The sequence below is a fragment of the Acinonyx jubatus genome, chromosome B3 (genome assembly GCF_027475565.1).
Source record: "Acinonyx jubatus isolate Ajub_Pintada_27869175 chromosome B3, VMU_Ajub_asm_v1.0, whole genome shotgun sequence".
Classification (NCBI taxonomy): domain Eukaryota; kingdom Metazoa; phylum Chordata; class Mammalia; order Carnivora; family Felidae; genus Acinonyx; species Acinonyx jubatus.
Window position 1 is genome coordinate 11,754,994 of NC_069386.1, and position 26,433 is coordinate 11,781,426.

At 41.4% G+C, this 26,433-nt stretch overlaps 1 protein-coding gene and 1 long non-coding RNA gene across 6 annotated transcripts in view; one reads left to right on the forward strand and one right to left on the reverse strand.

Annotated features, from left to right (window-relative positions):
* CHD2 (chromodomain helicase DNA binding protein 2) overlaps positions 1-26,433 on the forward strand; it is a 122,006-nt gene that overhangs the window by 89,248 nt on the left and 6,325 nt on the right. For 4 of the 5 annotated variants that reach the window (XM_027067976.2, XM_053223597.1, XM_027067975.2 and 1 more), the window contains 10 exons: positions 2,053-2,191; positions 2,384-2,534; positions 3,674-3,796; positions 5,027-5,155; positions 6,091-6,231; positions 7,957-8,091; positions 12,947-13,125; positions 15,006-15,105; positions 17,345-17,558; positions 24,149-24,395. In XM_027067976.2, the coding sequence (XP_026923777.1) occupies positions 2,053-2,191; positions 2,384-2,534; positions 3,674-3,796; positions 5,027-5,155; positions 6,091-6,231; positions 7,957-8,091; positions 12,947-13,125; positions 15,006-15,105; positions 17,345-17,558; positions 24,149-24,395 (1,558 nt within the window). Of the gene's footprint in view, positions 1-2,052; positions 2,192-2,383; positions 2,535-3,673; positions 3,797-5,026; positions 5,156-6,090; positions 6,232-7,956; positions 8,092-12,946; positions 13,126-15,005; positions 15,106-17,344; positions 17,559-17,677; positions 17,967-24,148; positions 24,396-26,433 lie in introns of those variants that run through there. The other variant, XR_003423282.2, reaches the window with a different exon arrangement.
* LOC128315870 (uncharacterized) lies at positions 2,567-10,240 on the reverse strand. The gene is made up of 2 exons (XR_008298984.1): positions 9,698-10,240; positions 2,567-4,445 (listed from the first exon to the last, which is right to left on the reverse strand). It is a non-coding gene; the product is annotated as an uncharacterized LOC128315870 (long non-coding RNA).

Below are 26,433 nucleotides of genomic sequence, written 5' to 3' on the forward strand. Positions count from 1 at the left end.
CCATTTTCTGCTTTGTTTTCTTTTGAGCTGTTGGTCTTAATTTTTAGGATCTCTTTTTCTGATGGAAGTTCCTGGTTTTCCCCTATAGTTTGTAATTTGTCTTTTTACTTTGCTTCTGGCATTTTAAAAAAACTTAAATTTTTTATATAATCAAATGTATCAGTCTTTTTACCTTATTGTGTTTAGGTTTTGAGTCCGTTAAAACTATTTCCTTTACTCCCAGGATAAAAAGGAATTCACTGTGACTTTTTCTCCTCTTGTATGATTTCATTTACTTTTATATCTCTGACCCACTTGGACTTACCCAATTTTATTTATTTATTTATTTATTTATTTATTTATTTATTTATTTTTTCTAAAAAATTTTTTTAACGTTTATTTATTTTTGAGACAGAGAGAGACACAGCATGAACGGGGGAGGGTCAGAGAGAGGGAGACACAGAATCCGAAACAGGCTCCAGGCTCTGAGCTGTCAGCATAGAGCCCGATGCGGGGCTCGAACTCACAGACCGCGAGATCATGACCTGAGCCGAAGTCGGCCACTTAGCCGACTGAGCCACCCAGGCGCCCCCCCAATTTTATTTATTTTTTGTATGGTTGCTGTATATCTCAATACCATTAAAAACGATTCATCTTTTTCCCACTGCCTGATTTTTATTCTTTTTAAGACTTGCATAGTCTGTTACTGATATACCATATGTTAAGGGACATTCAGCTGTATAATCTTTTGCTTTACGGTGTTGTGGTAGATAATTGTGTATGCTTTCCATTTTGCACCATTCTCTCCCACCAAGCATTGAATGAGGGTGTTGGTCTCTTGGTCTCACCAACATAATTTTCTCAAATTTTTGAATTTTTCAACATGATAGGTCAGAAATGGGATGCATATATATTTAACTTGCATTTTTCTTCTTGTGAGTGAGGTTGAGTATTTTTCAAATGTTTAGGAATCATTTGTATTTGCTTCTCTGTGAGTTGTCTCTGTCCTTTGCCCGTATTTCTGTTGTAATCCTTTTATTTTAAGGTGGGGAAACTGATACTCAGGTTAATAACTAGAAGTGAGAATGAGAAAAGGGAAGGGAGGAAGGGGTACTATGTGCAGATTTGGGAATAAATCCAGATTTCTGAGTTTTAGAGAAGTGCCTTTCCCACTTTCTCACATTCTGTTCCAACTCTCTTCTGTATTGGGAATAGCATTTGCAAATGAATTCTAGTGGGTTACAGAAGAGTATCTAAATGATGGTTTATAATCATAGCATCATTTCATCAACTTGAATGTTAACAAAAAAGAAATCTTTTTTTCAGGCTCTGAGCCATTTTTTTCTTTCATAGACAAGTGTCATCATCTTGTGCTGGACTATGACTAGATTTGACTGGGTTTCATCTTTAATTCTAGGATTATTTTAATCTGGCACTAGGGCTAAAGAAGTCTTTCCATGACACCTTATGTTCATCATTTCAGTTGGTATTAACTTGATCTACTTTTTTCATGGAGAAGATCATCTTTGTAACACTGGAGTTTTCTTGAGGCTCCTAGGTGGCTCAGTCGGTTAAGTGTCCTCTTGATTTGGGCTCAGGTCATGGTCTCTTCAGTTTGTGAGCTTGGGGTTCTTCCTCTCCTTCTCTTTCTGCCCCTCCCCTGCTTGCACTCTCTTTGTCTGTCTGTCTGTCTGTCTCTCTCTCAAAATAAATAAACATAAAAAAAAATTTCAAGTTTTCTTGAATTGTTAAGAGGATAGTTAGAAAACGAAAGAAATCAGTATTACTATTCATCCTTCCAAATCTTTTTTACTTTTAATTTTATAACCAAAGTATAAAACAAACAGGAAAGTTAAAATAGAATTATAAATACCAGTGGATTAAAAAAAAATCCTAAATCTTAAAAATCTGGAGAACTATTTGGAGGCTACTTTATAAACATTAATTGAGAAACTTTTGATTTTAGATTATATCTTTGAACTATAACAATAAGCCACAGATCGATTTCTAGTGAATAGGAGTTGGAACTCCAGCAAATTCTCACTTAACTAATGTGAAATTGGTGTTCTTCAGGGAAAGGACCAGGGAAAAAGAGAGGCCCAACAATCAAAATATCTGGGGTTCAGGTTAATGTGAAATCCATTATACAACATGAGGAAGAGTTTGAGATGCTGCATAAATCTATCCCTGTGGACCCTGAAGAAAAAAAAAAGTGAGTCTGTCCTGTGCATACTCATGAGTGGTTGTGTTGTAAGAAAGTGGATTTGGGGTTAAGTCATGGATTGTCAGGTCATGTTTTCACTGCCTTTTGTAAAATGCATCAGATACTTTGTGTCATTTGCGTTCATTTCCAAATTTGAAAGGGCCCCCCTCTCATGTCCTCCTGTTTTTGAAATCCCTCTAGATACTGCTTAACCTGTCGAGTGAAAGCTGCACATTTTGATGTCGAGTGGGGGGTAGAGGATGATTCGCGTTTACTCCTGGGAATTTATGAGCATGGCTATGGAAACTGGGAGTTAATTAAAACGGATCCAGAGCTTAAGTTAACTGACAAAGTAAGTAAATCTGTGATGCTGGAGATTTCCAGATTTGTTGAATAATATATATTTTTTGATAACTTATTTTTAACTATTTTCTGGGGGGTGGGGGATCAAATTTGAAATTAGTACAGTAGTAAATTCCTGGGATTTCTTTGTTTTGGGGAATATTACCATCTTTGGTGGACTGGGGCACTGTTACATAGATGAAGATAATAGCCAGGTGAAATTTTGGGGAAATCACAGGAGAAATCTTAAAATTCTAATTCTTCTTGAAGGTACATCAAATGTCATTGCAACAAATACCAGGGTAAGATTATTAATAATACAAGGATTCTTCGGCCTTAATTGTTGGCCGCTTGTTTAAAACTGTATTTGAAGCAGTCCTATTTCCATTCTGCACACAGAGTGAGCCACACCTTGGTGTTTTTTGTAATGGGATTAAACCTTGGCTGTACGTCTCCCACAGAATCGAGCCTCCCACCCTACCCGTTGCAGTCAGGCTACCAGACAGTGAGGCCGTGCTCAGAGCTGTAAGCAGGGAAAGCTGACTGGCTCAAACTTTAGTAGGACGCGCTCCACGTTGTGCTCCTGGCAGGGCTTTTCCTGGCACGTCAAACAATGCTCATCCCACATGTGGTGTTCTGAGAGGGTGACAGCACCCTGCCATAAGCACTGAGACCAAATCCAGTCTGGCCCGAGAGGTCCCACCGTGGTAGCAGGGACGGACCACGTCCTGGCATAGCTCAGTGCTCTCCGGCAATGCTCTAAGAAGCATTTTCAATCTAAAACGAAGCTTTAACCTAGCTCCAGGGATTCCCTGCTCCTGGAAGGAGGAAATCCACGACGGCTGGGATGCTCTAGCAGATGAAGCCAACAAGCCCCTCCTACCTGAGTTGTTCTACCCTGTTAACAGCACAGGTAGGAGCCAGTGGGAGAGCTGGATTTCTCCATCCCATTTTGTAAAACGAGAACGGCTCATGAGGGATTTTCAGTGACCGGGAGCCATGGACGTGAGATAGGATCTGAGGCTTTATCTGTATTTCGGGTGGTTGGGGAGGGAAAGGACTGCTCAGTTCTTTGTTGTTTCTGTGTATCCGGATCCACTAACCGGGACATGGGTGGTGGCGGGTGCTTCTCTTCCTTTCCTGTTGAAGATTCTGCCCGTGGAGACGGATAAAAAGCCGCAGGGGAAGCAGCTGCAGACCCGGGCGGACTACTTGCTGAAGCTGCTCAGGAAGAGTCTGGAGAAGAAGGGGGCTGTGACGGGCGGGGAAGAGGTGAGTGGGGCAGCCGACCGGGCATCCTTCAGCGGGCCGAGGCTCCAACCTTGCAGAATTAGGTAGGAGAAGGGATGCTTGCCCTCTCCAGGAGGTACATTCCATAGTCAGGTGTTGCTTTTGAGGGTGCAATAATGATGTTTTGGTCGGTAATAATAGAAAAGTTCATTCGGTAATTGACCTAAACATCTTGGCACCTTTCTTACAAGCCCACTGTCCTCCAGTATTGCCTCAAAATAGTCCTCACCTCTCCCAGCCCCACCTCCAGACATATGCTTTTACTGTTTCTTTGTGCTGCTTCCTCAATTTTGGAACATGGTACTGGTTGTTGTATGAGTACCACCAGGTATACCTGGTGTAGCTAACTCTGGGCTGCTTGAAGGATGGGTCCCGTAGGTCTAATGGATGGTTAGTGGATTCGGTGGGTTCAGAAACTGGCCTTCAGTTAGGACTGCCTTACCTGCTCAGTGAAGAATACCAGCAGAGTTGCCAGTGAACTCATCTAAACCTTAATCTGCTTTTATTTTCCCAATTTTTCATTTCAAATGAGAATCACAGTGAGGAGGAGAGAGGTTACATTTGGTACTAGCAGCCTTTGTGGGTGCTGGTTCCTAGTCCTCTGAGAGCTCTGCCGTTTGCATTTGTTTCCCTGTATTATAAACAAAACAAATTTTATATAAAGTCACATTTCATTTCTGATCATTTTTAATATTATAGTGTCATAAGTAGTGCCATTCTCCAGACAGCATGTTGAGTATGAAGTGTACATTAGGTTCTGGAGGGACAGATTAGGTCATGTTTATACTTGTAGATTTCTGAACCATGTTGGAGTGGATCCATATTTTAACCTTTTTCCTAATTTTTAGATAGAGTGTACTTCTCGATTTTCAAATGTCACTGTTATGTCTCACATTAAATTTATTGGTATTTTTGTGCATAAAGGTGCTTTTCCAATTCTTCTGTATTCTATCTTTAGTGTGAATTCCAAATACTGGAATCCATAGGTTCAAGGATGTGGAGGCTTTTATGTGGCATAGGGACCTGTATAGGGCCTACATGACTCTTCCCCTTTTTTTTTCCCCCAGGTAGAATAAGTTGCATGCTTTGAATTGCCTTTGAATCTTCTCGTTTGAATTGTATGACTGCTCCTGCTCCGAAGAGTCCTAATGTTACCTGGTCATGCTTTTTAAGGGACTTGATTTGTGGTTTTAACATCATTTTCTCTTCCAGGCCAAATTAAAGAAGCGGAAGCCTCGAGTAAAGAAGGAAAACAAAGAGCCCAGGCTGAAAGATGAGCATGGGATTGAGTTTTCATCACCTAGACACTCAGACAATCCATCGGAAGAGGGAGAAGTAAAGGTATGTGGCTGGATTTCAGTTGACAGTTTGCTTGTAGGCTACATTTATTTTGCCAAGTGGTATATATAAAACCATTCAAGATGTGTTTGGTTTATATGCAGAGTCAATAAAGTGAAAATAGAATCTATATGTCTTTGCTTAACCCGCAAGAGGGGAATCGGTTCATTTAAGTCGGCCATTGCAGAGTCCTAGATAGTGGAAGTAAATGAAGGGACCCGTGCAAGGTGAAGTGATAAATGGCACACGACACCAAGCCTTGCGGTGAGAAAGGTTAGGGAGTGGTGGGGACTGTGGCTCACCAGGGGCCTCGTGCCTGATGCTGAGGGGCAGCGGCTCTGCTGTTCAATGCTTCGTGGGCTAACAGAACGCTTCTGTGGGTCAGGTTTGGCCTGGGGCCTGGCAGCTTGTGAGACCTCTGGCCTGAGCAAACTGAAAAATTGGTAGCATTTGGTGTGTTGTTTCAGGCAGTAACAACTTTATGGGATTTTATGTCGTTTCCCTTTGGGTGTGATGGTACTTTGAGATTAGCTCCAAGAGGATCAGCAGTGGGTGCAGAAAGTGGCATGGGTTTGTCATGCATACGCGAATTCAAAAACTAGCAACCTTGACAGTTACTAGGTGGTGGGTATATAACATCTCTGGGCCTCAGTTTTTTCTGTCTGTGAAATGGGAATGATAATGCCTCTGGTTGAAGGGTTGCTGTGAGAATTAGAGAGATGTGAGTCAAGAACATCTGCGGCTCCAGGCCTAACTGGTTATTTATCATTGGGGAGTTTAGAGTTGTGTGAGTGCATGCATTAAGGCTGTAAGCGTGAAAACAAGCTTCCAAGTGTAGATGTAGTGATGAACCAATGTAGACGGTTGCTCCTCTCTAGAAAGTAGGCGAGTAGATACAAAGTTTGTGGCTAAAGCTCATAGCCCTGTTTGTTTTCTAGGATGATGGCTTAGAAAAAAGTCCAATGAAAAAGAAACAGAAGAAGAAAGAGAACAAGGAGAACAAGGAGAAACAAATGAGTTCTAGGAAAGACAAAGAAGGGGACAAGGAGAGGAAGAAGTCAAAAGATAAGAAAGAGAAGGTATCAGTGTCCTTCTACTTACTGAGATACCCACAGCCTCTGATATTTCTTCTAGGATTTAGAATGGGGTTTGAGGGTCCGGAAATCATCGTCTCTTTATGGACACATCTAAGAAGGAAGGATGGGGTTGTCAGGGGGATGCTCGCACCTCCTCTTACAGAGAGGGGAATGTGCAGTTTGGGTTTTTTTTTTTTTTTAATATAGAAGGCCTTTGATCTCTCATAACATTTCAGAGGGGAAGTTTTGAATGACATAGGACAGGTGAGAGAAATCTGCATTCACAGGTAATGACTTGAAATATGTTCTTACGTTCATGGTAGAAGAACATAATCCATAGATGAATTTGAATATTTGACGGGTTTAGGAGTTGAACCAAATATATCCAGAAAAGTGTTTAGAGTAGAAATGGATCAAAAACGCTGCTATTCTAGAACCTTTGCTTTGGGAGTTTTAAGAAGTTAATTCTAAACCACAGACTTCTGGTAGAGTGTTGCTTGTATGCTTGCTGACTTCTGATGAAATTATTTTGTAATTCACTCTTAATCATTAAAACATACAAACAAATATCTACTATAATCCCATCATCCAGTGATCTCTATAGTAGATTTCTTGATGAGTCCCTTTGGAACTTTTGTTTTATACGGATGAGTATAAAATGAAGGTCAACTCAGACTCTTTGGGTAGCCCTTTCTCCCAAATTCAGCAGTACATCAGAAACAACATTCCAAGTGAATAAGTGTTAAAATCACTTTGAATAAAGAAGGTTCTGTTTGGTTATATATCTTGGAAGCAATGTAAGCTTCCCATATTGAAATCACTTTGAAATTTTTTATGTTAGGAAAACCTGTGCCAGATACCTTTGCATCTGTGCTCCCACAGAAAGATAATCAGTTTTTTTTTTTAAGTGAAACATTTCCAAAATAAAAGCACGAGGAACAGTGTACCAAACATCCACTCATCCACCACCCATGTATAACTGTTACCAACATTTTGTCATGTTTATTCCAAGTGCCTTTTGTTTGGCTGGTGTATTTTGTGTTTTGTGCACACCTTACCGGCACTGTTGAAGCCCCCTCCATTCCTTCTACCTGATTTCCTGACTCTGCCTCCCTGTTTTTTCCTCTCATGGTTTGAAACCTTCCTATCTGTGTTTTTATACTTTTACCATGTATTAAAGAATCGTAAACAAAGCATACTATTAGGTTTTCAAATGTTCATACGTGAAGTCAGTGTGTAAGTATGTATCTTCATCCTTCTGCATCCTTTCATGGATAAATGAGATTTATCCATGTGGATTTGTGTGTATTTCAGTCATTTACAGTACTAAAGTTAATACAGATTTCTTGATCAAAGTGTATGTTCATAAGCTCTTAATAAAAGTTGCTACGCGATACTTTACAAGAGCTTTGGCAATTTATAATCTTAGCCTGTTGATGGCGTTTTTGTGCATTTTATGGTGAGGGGATAGAAGCCAAAATAGCATTGTTCTGAAGCTGAAGTTATAATTGGTTTTTTGGAGAAAGAAATGGAAATGATGTGTGATTAAGCCATTTGTTAATTGTGTAGATTTGATTACATGGTGTTTCTGAAGACTTCATTTTACCCTTTTTATAAACTGAGTCCGTCACATTTCCCCACTGGAGTGATGTGACATAGGTAAGAAGTCCAGCTTACAAGGCAGGATTGCACAAATGACAATGATTCCTTGTAACTCTTTTTTAAAAGCCTAAAGGTGGTGATGCCAAATCTTCAAGTAAATCAAAGCGATCTCAGGGTCCTGTCCATATTACAGCAGGAAGTGAGCCTGTCCCCATTGGAGAGGATGAGGATGATGATCTGGACCAGGAGACATTCAGCATAGTAAGTCTTAAAATTGAGGGGTGCTGGTGTGTGTGGCCACAGTGCTTGCCGTGGCTCCGTCTTTCTCAGGTCAGCCACACAACCGCAGTTGGCCTGAGTGTTAGTATATTACTTTGGAACACATTGCTTCTACTGTCTAAAGACCTTTTGCTCTGGAACAGGCTGGCAGGAAGAGATTTTCTTACTCACTCTCTGGGGAGAGAGTTTGGGGGATCGATTTCATATCTTGTGCTCCCACTCAGAAAGGCTGCAAGCGGCCCTTTAGAGGCATTTGGGAAACCCTAGTGTTAACTGAGGTAACATTTCCTAAATACTTTCTGTGTGCCAGCCCCTGGAGTTACCTACTGTGTTGCAAAGAGGACTGTTTCTGTCACTGCAGACTTTACATTTGAGTGGGGGAGATAGTCAGATAGGCACACAGATTGTGCTTGTGCTACTGTGATGGGGACGTGCGGGGGGGACAGCAGATGCTCTGAAGATCCTGTGAGAAGGGGAGCAGACCCAGGCAGGGGCTATTGGGAAGGCATGTTTAAGGAGGTGATGTTCAAATTGGGTTCTGAAGGAAGAGGAAGAAGTCACAGGAGACGAGGGCAGAGAAGAACGTGCCAGGGCAAGGCAGCAGCATGCACAAAGGCTGTGTGGCAGAACTGCCTATGGTGCAGTAAGGGGGTTACATAAGGCCACTGTGGCTTGTGTGGTGAGAACAAGGGGACAGCATGACACGAGACGCGGCCAGGGTACTGACTGAGTGCACTGGAGCAGTGGTGAGCCTGGTGTTCCCTCCCATGCTCTGTACTGCGGTGCTAGGGGCACGGCCCAGGTCTCATGAGGGATTGGAAACAGTCCAGTATGTCCTTAAGGGCGACCTTAGCCCCTCACCGGAGCTGCAGGTTCTTCACTGGACTGTGTGCTCCATGAGTCCCCTCACCTCCTCTGCCCAACCTTGCATAAATCACAGCTCGCTAGAGTAGTTAATTCAGTCTCAAAGAGAACCTGGTCTTCCAAATTTCAAAATACTCCTGCTGTGTGGCAGCAGAGGGTAGGATGCTGACCTCATCCTGTAAGGTAGTCTTCTTGTTACTCCTGTCTCTGTGTTCCCCCAAATCTATACACACATAACTATTTTTTATTCTTCCTTCTCTCATTTATCTTACTCCTCTGTTACTGTTCTGCCCTGAGCTCTCTGATGGGGACTACTTTCTTATGTCAAGTACACTTAGGTGTAAGAAGTGTATCTGAAGAAGTATCTCTAAAGTAAAAGATACATCAGTATTTGAGTATTTAAGCTATCTGAAAGGGGTAAGTTCACTGTACAGCCAGCCGTCTGATCTGTATCCTGGTTTGTCCTTAGCCCAGTATTTCTGAGAGGAAACCCCAGCTAGTGCTTCTGTGTACCATTTTCGTTTTCAGAATGATCTTACATATTGGCTCTTTTAATTGTGCTAAGGATTATGAAATCCTTAAAAAATGTAGAAAAATGTAAAGAATACGAGAGACATTGATAACAGGTGCCACGAAGCCTTGTCAAATGTGAGTTTTTAAGACTGAGGGTAAAGTTGAAGTCCCTGGTGTTTCTGACTCTAAACCCACACCTCTCCTTTCTTACCTTCCCCAGGAATAAGGGTGGTTTTAGGTCCAGATGTCATTCTTGTGCTTGGTTTAAGAGTTTTAGGGCTTTTGTTTGTCTATAAAGACCATAATGGGTCACATAAACAGCCAGGCACTGTTTGTGTGCATTTAGGGCTTTTTCTCCACAACAATCTTATGAGGGTAGGTAGTTATCTCCACTCTACTTATTAAAAAATAAGGTAAAGAGAGTCACATAAGTTGTCCAGTGTCACCACAGTTAAGATGTGGCACAGAGGTTTGACCCAGACAGTTGGGCATGAATGCCTGGGTTCTTAACTGTTCTACTGCACAGCCTCCTAAGTTCCATACGCAGCACATTATCTTGCTCTCCGTATTCAAAGACTTGATATAAATGCCACGCTGTGTATGTCATGTAACTTGATTTTCCTCTCGCAGCATCTCTATTTTTTGAGGTTTATCCATGTTAGTAGTTTAAACTTTCGGGGCGCCTGGCTGGCTTAGTTGGTGTAGCATGCAACTCTCGATCTCGTGGTCTAGAGTTCAGGTCCCACGTTGGATGTAGAGCTTACTTAACAAAAAAATTAAAAATTAAAATAATTTTTTTTCGTATTATTCTGTATTAAGACTTCTATAATTCATGGTTTCTCCTGTAGATGAACCTTGAGGTTTTCCAAATGTTTACTACTAAAAATAGCAAAATTGTTTTAAATATTTTATTAAAAAAATTTTTTTTTAATGTTTATTTATTTTTGAGAGACACAGAGACAGAATGCAAGTGGGTTAGGGGCAGAGAGGGAGGGAGACACAGAATCCGAAGTAGACTCCAGGCTCTGAGCTGTCAGCACAGAGCCTGATGTGGGGCTTGAACTCAACGAGCTGCGAGATCATGACCTGAGCCGAAGTTGGATGCTCAACCAACTGAGCCACCCAGGCGCCCCGATAAAAGTAAATATTTTCATTTACACATGTAAACGTTTCTCTAGTTCTGGGTCTTCCTAGGGCTTGCATGCACACCCATCACTTTCCTAGGTACTGTTGAATTAACCTTGAAAGCAATTATGGAGATTTATACACTCCCTTTTCACAGTGAACTTGAGTTCCAGTTGCTTCCCAGTCTTAGAAACACTTGGTAATTTCTGACTTCCTAATTTTTGCTTATCTGAGAAGTATGAACTATTGATCAGTGGCGTAGGTGAACACTTGTTTTCGTATCTGTTAGGCATTCATGTTTCTAATAAATTGCCTGTGCATATCCTTTGCCTATTTTAGGGTAATTTGTTTGTTCCTACCTTTTCTATAGTGCCCTTTATACATTCATGATACTAATTTGTTACTCATAACAGTTGTTCTAGGTATCTTCCAGGTTGTGGTACACTTTTCTATTTTGTGTCCTTTTTCTTAAAATTGAGGTATAACTCTGAAAAGTGAACAGAAGGAATTATCACAGAGTGATAGAAGTTTGTGGGGTTTTCATCATTCTGAAATGTCATGATCTTGTGCCTTAGTAGTTTGTTGTGCCAAGTATGTAAGCCGTTGACAACCATTCTCTATGGGTCCGAAAAAGTTTTCTTGAATTATTTTGTGGTAATTTCCTCCTAATTCTTGGTTTTAACTTTATGGAACTTTTCTGTTTTGGATATTGAACTCGTGGGATGGTTCCCAATATTACTACCTTTTTTATTTTCCATTTCTGCTTTTTAGATTCTACTTTCTAGGAGATGCCCTTCACTTTATCTCACATTATGTCTTTTCTTCTTCTTTTTTTCTTTTTTTTTTTTGAGAGAGAGCACAAGTGGGGGAGAGAGGCAGAGGAAGGGAGAGAAAGAATCTTAAGCAGGCTCCACACCCAGCACAGCTTAATGCGGGGCTCAATCCCATGATCATAAGATCTTGACCTGAGCCGAAATCAAGAGTTGGATACTTAACCGACTGAGCCACCCGGGCATGCCTCACATTATTTCTTTCAGGCTTTTTACTTCTCTTGTCATGTTTTATTTCCCAGATCTCCCCCCCACCCCCACCCCTTCATGGTTCTCCTGAATGTTTTTATATTTCTGTTGAATTTGTTTTCCATCATTCATGTTAGATATTTTTTCAGATGGCTTGGTTATCATTGTCTGCACACATATTCAGGAGTAGGGGCCTAGCCATCTGACGTGGGTGGAGCCTGATGAACTTTGAGTGCTCACCATGGGTGATGTGGTAGGGCTGCTGCCTTGGGAGGCTTCCAGTGTGTAGTTCCTCCTCTTAGATGGTCAGATTTTGTGGACAAGAATCCTCCCATCTCCTGAGTGGAGGGCGAAGGCCTGGCTGTCTTCATTCTGGAGTCTGGGAGGCAGAAGGCCCGGTGATGGCTCATCTAGTGTGCCTATGTCCATATGCTCCTGTTTCAGTGCGGCAGCCTTGCCTCTTGGCTGTGCCCATGTAGCCCAGTTCAGAGACCTTTCCTTCATACTCTCCAGAGAATAACTTGCACATCTTTTGCTGGGCAGAGTTGGAGATTTGGGCGTCTCTTGTGACTCTGGGTATCAGTTACTTCTAAGCATTGTTGAAAAAACCCAATCCTTAGTTTTCACCCTCTCCTACTTGCAGAGGTGTCTAGAGAGACTCTGGGGGGAATTTTGTAGTATAAACCAGGTTGGTTCGCCTGTTAGGTCTGTTGAGTGATTTCCCTTGCTGCCAATATTTTGTGGCTCTTGTTTTCTCTCTCATTTTCCCTTGTCTTTATGGGCTTATCTCTTTTTAAGACCCTCCCTTTACTGTTGTGTTAGTGGAGTTGGGCAGGAGGAGAAAATGACTCTGGTGTTTAGCCCACCATCTTTATCTGGAAGCTACCCACGTAGTTTCTTATAAGCCTGAAGGACTTGTAAATATTTTATCCTGCAGTTTTAGATAGTTTAGATGGTGGTGAGAAGTTTCTAGGTTAGGTCTGTAATTTCGCTTCTCATTGGATCTTCATAATGGACTTAAGAGTTAAGAGGCATTATCATGCCCCTGTTGCAGGTGAGGAAACAGAAGCATTTTGAGCTATAATAAAGGAAAGGTGTAGAGGTCTTCACTCTAAGAGATGCTGTTGGGACCTGCACCTCAGGTTTTCCTGACTTAATACTTACACTTGTTCCCCTGACTCTAACCCATTCCTCCTCTAGGGTAACATGGCGTGAGAGTGGGCCGGGTTTTCTCTGGGAATTTAGGGCACAGGAACCAAAGACAAGGTGTCTTTGCTGCAAGTGTTTTATATCTCTACTCTGTTGGCCTGTTCCAGTGCAAAGAGAGGATGAGGCCCGTGAAAAAGGCACTGAAACAGCTGGACAAACCCGACAAGGGGCTCAATGTGCAGGAACAGCTGGAGCATACCCGAAATTGCCTGCTGAAAATCGGAGACCGGATAGCCGAGTGCCTTAAAGCCTACTCAGACCAGGAGCACATCAAACTGTGGAGGAGGTGAGTGGCCTTGGTCTCAGAATGCCTTGTTTGATTTGACAGTGTATGTGGGGGGGGGGGGGGGGGGGGAGGGGGGGATCTGTTCTTGTTTTATAAAGGGTGACATAACCACCTAATGAAAATCTTTCCCCCAATAAAAATCATCTATTGACAACGTACCTGCAGGCTTGAAACAGGTAGGATGATGTCATTATTTTACAAGAGAACAGCAGGAGTACCGAATTTGCTGGCCTATTCTCAGAACAAGGACTTGGTCTGTAAGCCTGGAAGGGATAAAAATCATCTGGTCTCACTACTTCACCCACCTCAGGTTGCTAGTCAGATATAAAAACTATTTGATCAGTTCTTTACTAACACACGAGTCACGCAAAGGTTAAAATCACCAGAACTGTGATTTCTCTATTCTCTCTGATAATTAAAAAGAACGCTAGTAGTCATTTGTATTAATACAGTTTAACACAGAACTTCAGTTTTTAAGGCATATCATGGCTCGTATGTATTCATTTATATATTCACTTACGATATTTTATAAAAACAACTGGAGTGTCTTCCTCAAAAATCATTGTAACACTGAGTCTCTAAAATCCACAGTCTTTGAACTCCTATACTTCATGGTTAATATAATTATTTAGGTATAATATGCCCAATCTCAGTGGATTGGTTTTGAGTGAAAAATAGATTTAAGAAAACTTCGCCATGATGCTATCTGTAGCATGCTTCACACCCATTAAAAAGATATTAAGCTTTAAATGTTACTTTTATTCCCCTTTATACTGTTAACCAGCTTCTTCCTGTACCTAGCTAGCCTCTGGGGTGTATTTCTACCCAACTTAATCTCTGTTGGAAGATAACAAAAGGTCATCCTAGTACATAGTCTGTGAAGCTAGGATTCCTCCCGTGACCTGGGGCCTGTCTGTGTTTAATTGTACCAGGTACTGTGGTCCTGGCTAACAGTAGTTCATAAGAAGGTCTTTGTCCACTCGACGGCCCTTTATGAAGTGGTGATTGTGAGACCATGTGTGTGGTAGGTGTTCGAGAAGGAGGAAGGGCCTGCAGAAGAGCAGTCGGAGGAAACTCTTCTGAGAGGCAGGCGAGTGGGCATGGGCAGGGTGGACTTGCTTAGATGAGGAGAGTTTTCAGGCTTTGGCGAAGGCTTCAAAGTGAGACAGTGAGAAGGGGGGCTGGGAGGTTTTTAGGGTTTAAAGACAGTTTGTTAAGACCACCGATGGCTTTGCACCTGATGCAGCAGGTTTACTACTTAGGGAACCCGTGGTTCCTGCGGGTGGCGTGACATGGTGAAACTCTTGTCTTCATTGTGTGGAGAGAGGTGAGACTCCTTTTCCAGCTCACTGCCAGTACCCCTGCCTCCTTGTTCTAGACACCTGTTTTGCCCAGCACTCTCCTGTTCACTGTAATGCCTTGCTGGGGTGGATGTGGTGGAATTACAGTGGAGGCGCCTCTTGGGAGTTTTCAGAAGAAAGGATAGACTTTGTGGTGACAACTGGGAGGAGAAGGGGCAGGAGCACGGAGATGCCCGAGTGTATGGAGGTCTCCACCTGGAAGATGGTAATGACGGGTTGGGTGGCAGAATCCAGGAAGTGCAGAACATGGAGGAAGACTCCAGGGCTTTCCTGAGTGCCAGTGAAATAAGGGATTTTAGCTGGGAAACAGAGCCTTCGTCTCCAGACCCCTCAGTCAAACTCTGTGGACACGGCATCTGAAGGAGTGTTAATGAAACACAGACCTGAAAGAATGTTCCTGTTATTTAATTTCTACTGAATTCCATTGCAGAATTCAGTAGCTTGCCATCCATAAAGAGAATAAAAAGTTATTTTAAAAATTCTGTAATTTACTAGAACTATTATTTTTTTTTTTTTTAGGAACCTATGGATTTTTGTTTCCAAGTTTACAGAATTCGATGCTCGAAAATTGCATAAATTGTACAAGATGGCTCATAAGAAAAGATCTCAAGAAGAGGAGGTAAAATACAAATTTAATCCTAATTCGTACTAACAGATAAAAGCCAGTTGCACAGAGCAATTCCTTAGTTACTGTTGTTCCCTGGGGAGATGGTCATGGAATGATACTTTTGGTGCTAGAAGGGTCCCTGGTTCTCTGCCCTCCCCTCACAGACCGATGTTCAGGTCCACCACAGCCCTGCCTCCCTGTACTGTGTGCTCCTATGCCGTTTTAGCTCTGCGCTTTCTCAGCACACTGCACTGATAGTGAAAGTGACAGACTCGGTGGCTGAAATAGCCAATCTGTTAGAACCAAAGAGTGTTAAAATTCTGACAAGATGTTGTTACCTGCATTCTTTTTTTTAATTTTATTTTTGAGAGAGAGCAAGAGAATGAGAGAGAGAGGGAGGGAGGGTGAGGGGCAGAAAGAGAAGTAGACACAGAGTCTGAAGCAGACTCTAGGCTCTAAACTGTCAGCATGGAGACTGACGCAGGGCTCGAACTCATGGACTGTGAGATTATGACCTGAGCCGAAGTCAGACGCTTAACCAACTGAGCCACCCAAGCGCCCCTACCCTGCGTTCTTATGCCCACAATCATTTATTCTCTCGTCTTGTGGTAGCTTATAAATGTGGCTCTTGATAAGTCATGTGGGCAGAAAATACTTGTTTTGTTCTTTTCTGGGTCACGTATACTTGGCGTTCCTTCCTGCGTTTGTATGTAACGTCCCAGCTACTCATGTAAAGGAGCCAACATGAGAAGGTGCCCAGAAGTTCCTTCCCTTCTTTGGCATAGGGGGATGGGCACATAAATGCCTTAGCTGATTTTGAAGACATGCCCATTCACAGATCTGCTGACCTGCCACATCAGCCCTTTAGGGCCCCCAAATCAGCCATTTAGAGCCAGTCTCTGGACATTTAATACCTCCTCCACTAACCTGTCAGCTTCTCAAAGGCAGAGATATTATGCTTCTCATCCTCTGCTATATCCTCAGTGCCTGGAAAGGTACTGGGCACAGCGAAGGTGCTTAGAAGTATTTGTTGCATGAACTTAACATGCTTAGTATTGTGTTGTACTGTCGAATAGTATGCTCAAGTAGTTTATAATTTAGAAGAATATGATATGGTAGTAATATATAGAGATAATATACTAGTATCATTGAACGTTAATGTAAATTTTAAGCATTATAAAAGTTTGCGAGGATAGTCAGGAAAAGCCTGAGGAGGGAATGAAATAGTGGGAAAGACCCCGTAGTGGGGAGTGAAAGTTACGATGAGGGTTTATAGCTGAACACACGATGGTAAAGGGGCCATGTTAGTCTAAGTATCAGCAGTTAGCATATTGAACAAAAATAGTGGTCCTGCTGCTGGGGGTGTGCACTATCACAGCCTCCTGGAGGGACAGTTCAGTCAGATTTGTCAAAAGACAAAAACAGTTCTTCTGAGAATTTAATGAGGTAATTAAGGATTTAAACATGTTTATTGTGGAAATGACTTGAATGCCCAACGATAAAAAATAGATTAAATAGATTATGATATATTCATGCTGGGGAATATTATTCGGCCATAATACAATAGTGTAAGTAAGTGTTTACATGAGAAAATTTTCATAATGTGTTAAGTGAAAGAAGAATACCAAATAATATTTTTGTTGTTAAAAAAAAAAAAAGTAACACACACACATATAAACACAAGCTTAGAAAGATATGGACCAAATCGCAGACATTAATTTCTTTCGTAGTGAGATTTTAGGGCACTTTACGTTATTTTTTGCTGTTGCTGTTCTTATTATATTTTCTAATATTTTTCTATTACATTTTCTTGTATGGTAAAGAAGTAAATAAACATTGAGATGTTTAGCTTGATGACTTTGGCGTAGGAACTAGTTCCCACTGGGCTAGTCAGAGGTTGTTTGCTCTAGTTAGTCTAGGAAAGTTGTGTTCCTACTTTTACATGGTCCAAGATGAGTCTCTGAGAAGGCTGACAGCCCGGGCATCTGTCCTGGGCGGGCCCTGTGCAGTGGCACCCAGCAGCCCATGCACACGGTCTTACAGTGACTTGCCAGGGGAGCGTGACTTTCTTGTGAGAGCAGCAGGGGGAGCTCAGGGAAACTTATGAACATGGTGTATAAGAATATAGTAGATGGCAGGTTGGAAGCCAGAAGAGGGGCAAGAGGGGAATACTTAGAGGTGGTGACCTCTGTACTATTCTTGGGAATTCAGCCTGGGGTCTTAAGATTCTTTGGTTTCCTTTTATTCTCAGGAGCAAAAGAAGAAAGATGATGTGATTGGTGGTAAGAAGCCATTTCGACCAGAGGCCTCAGGCTCCAGCCGGGACTCCCTGATATCTCAGTCCCACACCCCACACAACCTTCACCCTCAGAAGCCTCACTTGCCTGCCTCCCATGGCCCACAGATGCACGGACACCCAAGAGATAACTATAATCACCCCAACAAGAGACACTTTAGTAATGCAGGTAGGTCATTAAGTGGAGTTTTAAAAAGAGATGCCAAAAGAATCATTGTATTTTCCGAAAATAGCTAGACCTTTGTACTTTATTCTCCTTCAACACTTTGCTGTCTTCTTTTGTCTTAGTGACACAGCACATGAAGTAAAGATCCAAAAGGCTCCAGCTCTAAGAAGAACATGGCCACCATCATAAACAAATGACAGACTGAGAGAAACAATTTACATTATATAGGACAGTCACATGGTTAAAACTGCTAATACTGAAAGAGCCTTGTAAATTGGTAACAAAAGAATAACCAAATAGAAAAATGGGCAAAGGTTAGGAGTTGGGAATTCATACAGAAGAGGAAATTCAAATGGCCAATATGACAAGATGGCCAGCATTGCTGTTAGGGAAATGTAAATTAAAGCAATGGTAAGCTAACCAATTTTTTTTTTCGGCCATTCAGATCAACAAAAGTTAAAAGGGTGAAATACATACAAATTGCTAAGAGTGTGAATTGCTACAATCTTTCCAAGAATTAATCTCAAATATCTTAAATACATAAGTCCCTTTTCTGTATGTATGAGGATGCCATTCAGTCTTAGAATGGCAAAAAGTTGGAAATAACTTGAATATCCATTAATAGGAGAATCATTGGATACATAGTAGGACATTTGTACTCTAAATATTATCATCAATTATTAAAAAGAATGAGTTGACTTTATAGATCAACAACAAAATCTATATGTCTGTGTTTAAATTTATTGAGGTGACAATCATATAACATAAACTTTACCATTTTATTTTTGATTTCTTTTTAAATGTATTCATTTTTTTTTTCTGTTTTTGACATTTAGTTTTAAAATTTATCTACTTACTTGTTTATTTTTTAATTTACATCCAAGTTAGCATATAGTGCAATAATGATTTCAGGAGTAGATTCCATTGATTCATCCCCTATTTATAACACCCAGTGCTCATCCCTACAAGTGTCTTCCTTAATGCCCCTTACCCGTTAATCCCATCCCCCTACCTATAACCCCTCCAGCAACCCTCAATTTGTTCTCTATATTTAAGAGTCTCTTATGTTTTGTCCCCCTCCCTGTTTTTATATTATTTTTGCTTCCCTTCCCTTACATTCACCTGTTTTGTATCTTAAGTTAAACTTTACCATTTTAAATACCCAATTCAATGGCATTTAGTACACTCAGAGTGTTGTGCAACCACCACTTCTATCTTAGTTGCAAAACATTTCCATCACCTCAAATGGAAATCCCACATCCAGGAGACAGTTTGTCCCCATTCCTTCTTCTCAGCCTCCGCAGTCCCCAGTCTGTATCCTGTCTATCTGGATTCATGTATTTTGGACATTGCATATTAATGGAATCATACTATGTGTGTCTGACTTCTGTTTTCAAGGTTTATGTTTTTTTGTTTGTTTGTTTTTATAATTTAACTTTATTTTTTATTTTTAAAAATTTACATCCAAATTAGTATATAGTGAAGCAATGATTTCAGGAGTAGATTCCTTAATGCCCCTTACCCATTTAGCCCATCCCCCCCTCCCACAACCCCTCCAGCAACCCTCAGTTTGTTCTCCATATTTATGAGTCTCTTTTGTCCCCCTCCCTGTTTTTATATTATTTTTGTTTCCCTTCCCTTATGTTCATCTGTTTTGTCTCTTAAAGTCCTCATATGAGTGAAGTCATATGATTTTTGTCTTTCTCTGACTAATTTCACTTAACATAATACCCTCCAGTTCCATCCACGTAGTTTCAGATGGCAAGATTTCATTCTTTTTGATTGCAGAGTAATACTCCATTGTATATATATACCACATTCATCCATTGATGGACATTTGAGCTCTTTCCATACTTTGGTTATTATGGATAGTGCTGCTATAAACATGGGGGTGCATGTGTCCCTTTGAAACAGCATACCTGTATCCCTTGGATAAATGCCTAGCAGTGCAATTGCTGGGTTGTAGGGTAGTTCTGTTTTTAGTTTTTTGAGAAACCTCCATACTATTTTCCAGAGTGGCTGCACCAGCTTGCATTCCCACCAACAGTGCAAAAGAGATCCTCTTTCTCCACATCCTCACCAACATCTGTTGTTGCCTGAGTTGTTAATGTGAGCCATTCTGACAGGTGTAAGGTGGTATCTCATTGTGGTTTTGATTTGTATTTTCCTGATGATGAGTGATGTGGAGCATTTTTTCATGTGTTGGTTGGCCATCTGGATGTCTTCTTTGGAGAAGTGTCTATTCATGTCTTTGCCCATTTCTTCACTGGATTATTTGTTTTTTGGCTGTTTTGTATGTTGTTGTTTTTTAATAGTTCATTATTCTTAATGTATTTTTTTTTTTTTTTTTTAGTTTAGTTTCAAGTTAGTTAACACACAGTGTAGTCTTGTCTTCAGGAATAGATTTCTATGATTCATCTCTTACATATGACACCCAGTGCTCCTGAACAAGTGTTCCAACAAGTGCCCTCCTCAATGCCCATCACCCATTTTCCCCATGCCCCCCAACCCCCTACCCCATCAACCCTCAGTTTGTTCTCTGTATTTATATGGTTTGCTTCCCTCTCTGTTCTTATTTCTCTTTCCCTTTCCCTATGGTCATCTGTTAAGTTTCTCAAATTCCATATATGAGTGATATCATATGATATGTATCTTTCTCTGACTTATTTTGCTTAGCATAAAACCCTCCAGTTCCATCCATGTTGTTGCAGATGGCAAGATTTCATTCTTTTTCATCATCGAGTAGTATTCCATTGTGAATGTATGTACCACATCTTCTTTATCCACTCATCAGTCAATGGACATTGGCGCTCTTTCCATAATTTGATTATTGTTGAAAGCACTGCTATAAACATTGGGGTGCATGTGCCCCTTCAAATGACACCTGTATCCTTTGGATAAATTCCTAGTAGTGCAATTGCTGGATCATAGAGTAGTTCTATTTTTAAGCTTTTGAGGAACCTCCACACTTTTCCAGGGTGGCTGCACCAGTTTGCATTCTCACCAACAGTGCAAGAGGATTCCCCTTACTCCACATCCTCGCCAACATGTGTTGTTTCTTGAGTTGTTAATTTTAGCCATTGTGACAGGCGTGAGGTGGTATCTCAATGTGGTTTTGTAGGTCTGTCTGTGTTGTAATGGGTATCAGTACCTCACTCCTTCCTGTGGCTGAATAACCTCGCATTGTGTGGGTACACACCAGAGTCTGTTATCCATTCATCTGTTGGGGTTGTTTCTACTTTTTGGCTATTGTGAATAGTACTGCTGTGAAAATCTGTGTGTAAGTTACTTTTGAGTACCTATTTTCAGTTCTTTTGGGTATATACCTAGTAGGGGAATTGCTGGGTTATGTGGTAATTCTAATTTAATTTTTTGAGGAACCATCAAACGTTTCCTGTAGTGTATGTTTGAATACTGTTTTGAATGCTTATTCAGAACAATACTGTGTTTGAATTAGTATCGAGAAAGTTGTGAAAACACACACTATATATAACATACATAGAAGTCCTAGTATAGGATTTTGCAAAGAATCAAATATTCCATAATAATCTTAAGTGTACATTTCTTTCTAAACTTCAGTTTTAGGATTTCCATTTGATTTCTTTTGAAAAATACATTTCATTCTTCTGGTAAAATTCTCAAGCTTTTAGAAAACTTGATTTTCTTCATCTTTTCCTCTGTTTTTGAGCATACGAATTAACAGTTATTTAAAAATCTTTGCTAAGTCCAGTATCTCAATTCTTGTGAATCATTTTCTGTTGTGTGTTTTATTTTTCTTGGTTTTCATCCATATAGTTCTGTCTTTGGCATGCCTAGTTATTTTTGATTAAGTGGGGGAACCTATGTTTTAAAAATTGTGGAAGCTCCAGGAGCACCTGGGTGGCTCAGTCAGTCAAGCATCCAATTCTTGATCTCGGTTCAGGTCTGATCTCAGCGTCGTAAGTTCAAGCACCATGCCAGGCTCCATGCAGGGTGTGGAGCCTACTTGAAAAAATTATGGAAGCTTCAGGTGGTGTTGCTTTCCTAGAGAGGATTCATTCTTTCCTCCCCAAGGGCACATGGAGTGTAAGGCGATCATTCTGGTCTAGTCACCTAGTCTGCCTCTGGGCTCCCCTGTTCCTGGGGCTTAGCTCTTCAGAGTGCTCAGCAGAGGGCCTGGAGCATTTTCTGCCCCTCATCTTCTGCAGGCCCTAGACTCGAATCTTGGTTTTCTCAGCACCATGAGACTACCTGGACTGCTCTGCTCTTCTGAGGCTTAGGTCTTCAGCCTTCTGCTCCCTGCAGATTCAACACTTATCTTAAGGGAAGACTGGATGTGTGTTTGAGCCCTTCAAGTCTGCCATGTCCCTCTAGCCTAGAAAGACCACCGAAGGCTCAGCTTGTGCTGGTAAAAGCTCAGATGTTCAGCTCCTTGCCTCTGCTCAGAATCACAGGCCTCCCCAATGACTACAGTGGTCACCTTACCTCTCTAAGGTTTTCTGCTCTTCAGTCTTAATGCCTTCTAGTCTAGTCCTGAATGCCCTGTCTACTCTTTGATGTCCTCAAACAGGTAATTTTTGTTCCTCTGGCCTTTCTTACTGTCCCTGGCGGAGCGTAATTCTGCTGTAAGCTACCCTGAATTGCCTGGAAGCACAAGTGCCAGGTCTTCTAATGTTACAAATCTAAGTAGTTCTGAGTTAATTGATCCCCATTTGATGCAGGGGGACAAAAGGTAATTACTCTACAAGAGTAATTCCTCTCGAGAGGAAGAGAGAGAGAGGGAGAATGAGAGTGAGAGGGAGAGCGAGCGAGATATATCCATGTTCGTAGATCTGATTGTATTATCTGTATTGACTTCTTCCTGGGATCAGACTGGTTTTGTGTTATTCATGTGATGTCACTGATTTTGTATTCTGATCCTTTGAAAGAACTCTTCTTATATCACTGTAGTCTTTTATTTAAGTCTTGGATTCTTCACCCATCTGCTAAATAGCTCAGTACTTCCTAACAGCGACCTACCTCATGATGGGTTCAAGAAGAAAGAAAAGCACTGTTCAGTTCCTCTGGAAATAAATGAGTTGGCTTGATATGTAAGCCTCTCCATGATACCGCAGACACTGACACCCCATTTGAAATACTACTTTCCATTTGAAGCCATCGCCAAGTGATTGGTTTTCATGTTGTGAAGGTGTCTCTTTTTGTTGTTGTCTGTTAAGTTATTAGGTTGAATAGTTAAAGTTTTTTTACTTCTTGGTCCTCTGGCCTGATCCACAACCAGAGCAGCAGGGAATTTAAGCCACTGGCTGAGTGTGTTATCAGTTCCTAAGCTGTCAGGTTCCTTCATTATTCTTTGGCTCTATAGAAAAGTATTTAGAAGACCGGCAGCATGAGTAGAGGGGTATCTACTTGGTGGCTTATTTTTGGTGTTAATATAGTTGTAGATAGAAGACGAATTTCCCATGAGGCCACGTAGTTCTTCTGGGTAAGCCTGTGTCCCAGTTTCCTAAGGCGCCACAAACTGGGAAATGTATTTTTATACACTTTTGGAGGCCAGAAGTCTGCACTGAGTGTCGGTCGGGTTGTCTCTCTCTGGGAGATGTGGGGGAGGATCTGGTCCCTGCCTCTCTCCTGGCTTGTAGTGGCCACCAGCAACCCTCGTTGCTACTTGACTTCTGGTTGCGTTCTTCCCGTCTCTGCCTCCATCTCTAGTGTCTCCTTGTCTCAGACCTCCCTCTGCCTTTCTCTTAGAAGAATATCTGTCATTGGAGTTAGGGCCCAACCTAAATCTGAGATGATCTCATCTCAAAATCCTTAATTACATATGCAAAGACCCAGTTTCCCAGTAAAGTCACTTACAGATTCTGAGTGGACATACATTTTGGGGGTTACACTTAAACCCACTATAGCCTCCATTCCTGGACTTTTATGTGTTTAGTGCCTTTCTGATTAAAATAAGTGTGATTCTTCTGAAGGAAAAGGGAGGCTATAGAAGCTGAAACAGATATCAGTTTGGCCCTACCTTTGAGAGTTAGTGTATTGATCCAAATCCAACGTTAGAGGATTCACTTTTTATAGGAGGAGGTTTATCTCCTTGATGTGGGCTGGGAAAGAGTAGTAGTAGAATCAGTATGAATAGCCTGGAAATATTTTCAGAGACCAGGCACTGGCTGACCATGTTATCTGTAGCAGTGGGTAAATAAAGTTGAGATGTGTAAACAGAAGATACCACTTTATGGCTATGAAACTCAGCAGTTCTGTTTTCTGAATTAATGTTTAGGGTTTTTTTTGTTTTTTGTTTCTGGGGTTTTTTTTTTTGAGTGAAATCTGATTTTAAGGGTCTGCCCCAGATTGGAGGGTAAAGAGGCATGGAAAAGAAAAAGCAGTAATTTTTATGATTTCATAAGGAGAAAAGCAGTGAGTTTTCTTTTGCCATAAAAGTTGAGGGAGAGAAGGTTGGGACTCATTACTGGTATGTTTACCAGCAGCAAAAAGGCTAGGAAGGAGGAAATTTAATGTCTATTTATATAACGTGTCAGCCTTTGAGTTTAAACTTCAGTGGATGTGAAATTCAGCCATTTTTTGAAGTCATGAAACTGTTCTTTCTTTTCCTGCAGATCGAGGAGACTGGCAGAGGGAAAGAAAGTTCAACTATGGTGGTGGCAACAGCAATCCTCCGTGGGGTAGTGACCGGCACCACCAGTATGAGCAGCACTGGTACAAGGACCACCATTATGGGGACCGGCGACACATGGATGCCCACCGCTCTGGGAGCTACAGACCCAACAATCTGTCCAGAAAAAGACCTTATGACCAGTACAGTAGCGACCGAGACCACAGGGGACACAGAGATTATTATGACAGGTAGGCAGAAGGTCCCGAGACACCAGGCCGACCTCTGCCAGGAGTCTCACTGGTTAAGGGGAAGAGATAAAGTGACATACACATTAATGTACTTATTAAATGTTCACTGAACATCTCATCCTGTGCCAGTCATGGTCCCTAGTCTGAACCAATGTTTTTGCCATCAGGACATCCTCAGGGTGTTGGGGAGGAATCACGGTGTAGACAGCTGATATGGTGTGCTAAGTGGATGATTGAAAGTAGAGGTTTTGAGTTTTTCCTGAGGACTGAGGCAGAGAAGAAGTTGCTGATTGTTGATTTGGGCCTTGAAGAGTCTGCTAAACAGAAAGGGAATGGGTATCACAGGCCGAGGCCAAGGGTGAGCATCTGGAGAGGGAAGTCCAGAAGATGGACACATTGGATAGTAAGAAGGCCTTGAATGCCAGATTATAGGTCTTAAGTTGTGTTCTCTGGGTCATAGGGAGCCATTTGCAGTTTTATCCTTCTACTTGTACAGGAAAAGAGTTTTGTGTCTTCTTCTGTGGAAATGTAGGAAAGTGGTAGCCTTGAAACATTAGAGTCCACGACCAAAATTATTGAGCTTGATGTGAGGCTCTCAGATACACTGGGTAGCAGGGATCCTGAGATGGGTCCCAGCCTGTGGACCTTGCCTGCCACCAGTCCACAGTTTAGGGGTGAAAGACTTGTGAAGTTTTACCCTGTCTACAACTATACACCACCATTAATGAGCCAAGATTGTAACTTGGGAGAGTTACCAAGTATATAGGAAGGGCTAAAGTTTTCTGTATTCTTCCTAGAATAGGACTTGACTATATTTTAACCTCACAGCAACACAGCAACTTTGGCTTTTCTTAGGCTAACGACATGCTTTGCTTGGACTTGAATTTAAATTTGGAAAATTTCATATTCAGCATCTCCCTTTTTGGAGGATCTGGTAACACATTATATAGCCAAGTAGCAGCTGTCTCCTTTAGAGGAGGTTTCAACTGAACCCCTTTGCCGCCACCCTTCTGTATCATCTTGTGTGGCTCCAGTGGGCATTTGCCCTACATTTCTTTGTGTAGATCTGTATTTCTATTCAGCATCACTCTTTTTCTGCCCAAAGGACTTTTATTTTAGTATGGGTCTGCTGGGGATAAATTCTTTCAGCATTTGTATGTCTGAGAGAGTCTTTAGTTTGCCTTCATTTGTGAAAGATACTTTGCTGGGTATAAATTCCCAGGTTAACACTTTCCGTACTTTAAAGATGTTCCTCGGGGCGCCTGGGTGGCGCAGTTGGTTGGGCGTCCGACTGCAGCCGGGTCACGATCTCGCGGTCCGTGGGTTCGAGCCCCGCGTCGGGCTCTGGGCTGATGGCTCGGAGCCTGGAGCCTGTTTCCAATTCTGTGTCTCCCTCTCTCTCTGCCCCTCCCCCGTTCATGCTCTGTCTCTCTCTGTCCCAAAAACAAATAAACGTTGGAAAAAAAAAAAAGATGTTCCTCTTCTGTCTGCTTGCTCTGTTTCTGATGGAAAATCTGTCATCTTTATAAAACATGTCTTTTTTTCCTTCATTACTGGTTTTTAGCCATTTGGTTGTAGTGCTGCATCCTGCTGTATTTTTCCTCATGTTTGTTTTGCTTGGGAAGTGTTGAACTTGGATTTGTGGGTTTGTCTTTCCTATCAAATTAGGAAGATTTTTTTTTTTTTAACCATTATTTCATCAGTGTTTTTCCTGTCCTACCTCCCTCATCTCCTGTGGAGATCCCACTTAAACCTGTATTAAGCTGTTTGCATTGATTGCTGTCACAGCTCACTAATGCTCTGCTTATTTTTTTTTAATTTTGTTTTCTTTCTGTCTCAGTCGGATAGTTTCTGTTGGCTGTGTCTACAAGTTCACTAAGATTTTCTTTTTCAATGTCTAACCTGCCTTGAGCCCCATACAATATATTTTGCATTTCATACATTATAGTTGTATTTCTAGAAGTTGTATTTGAGCTTTTTTTTTTTTTTAACTTAAATCTTTCTAACCTTTTGAAATCTGGAATACAGTTTAAAAATA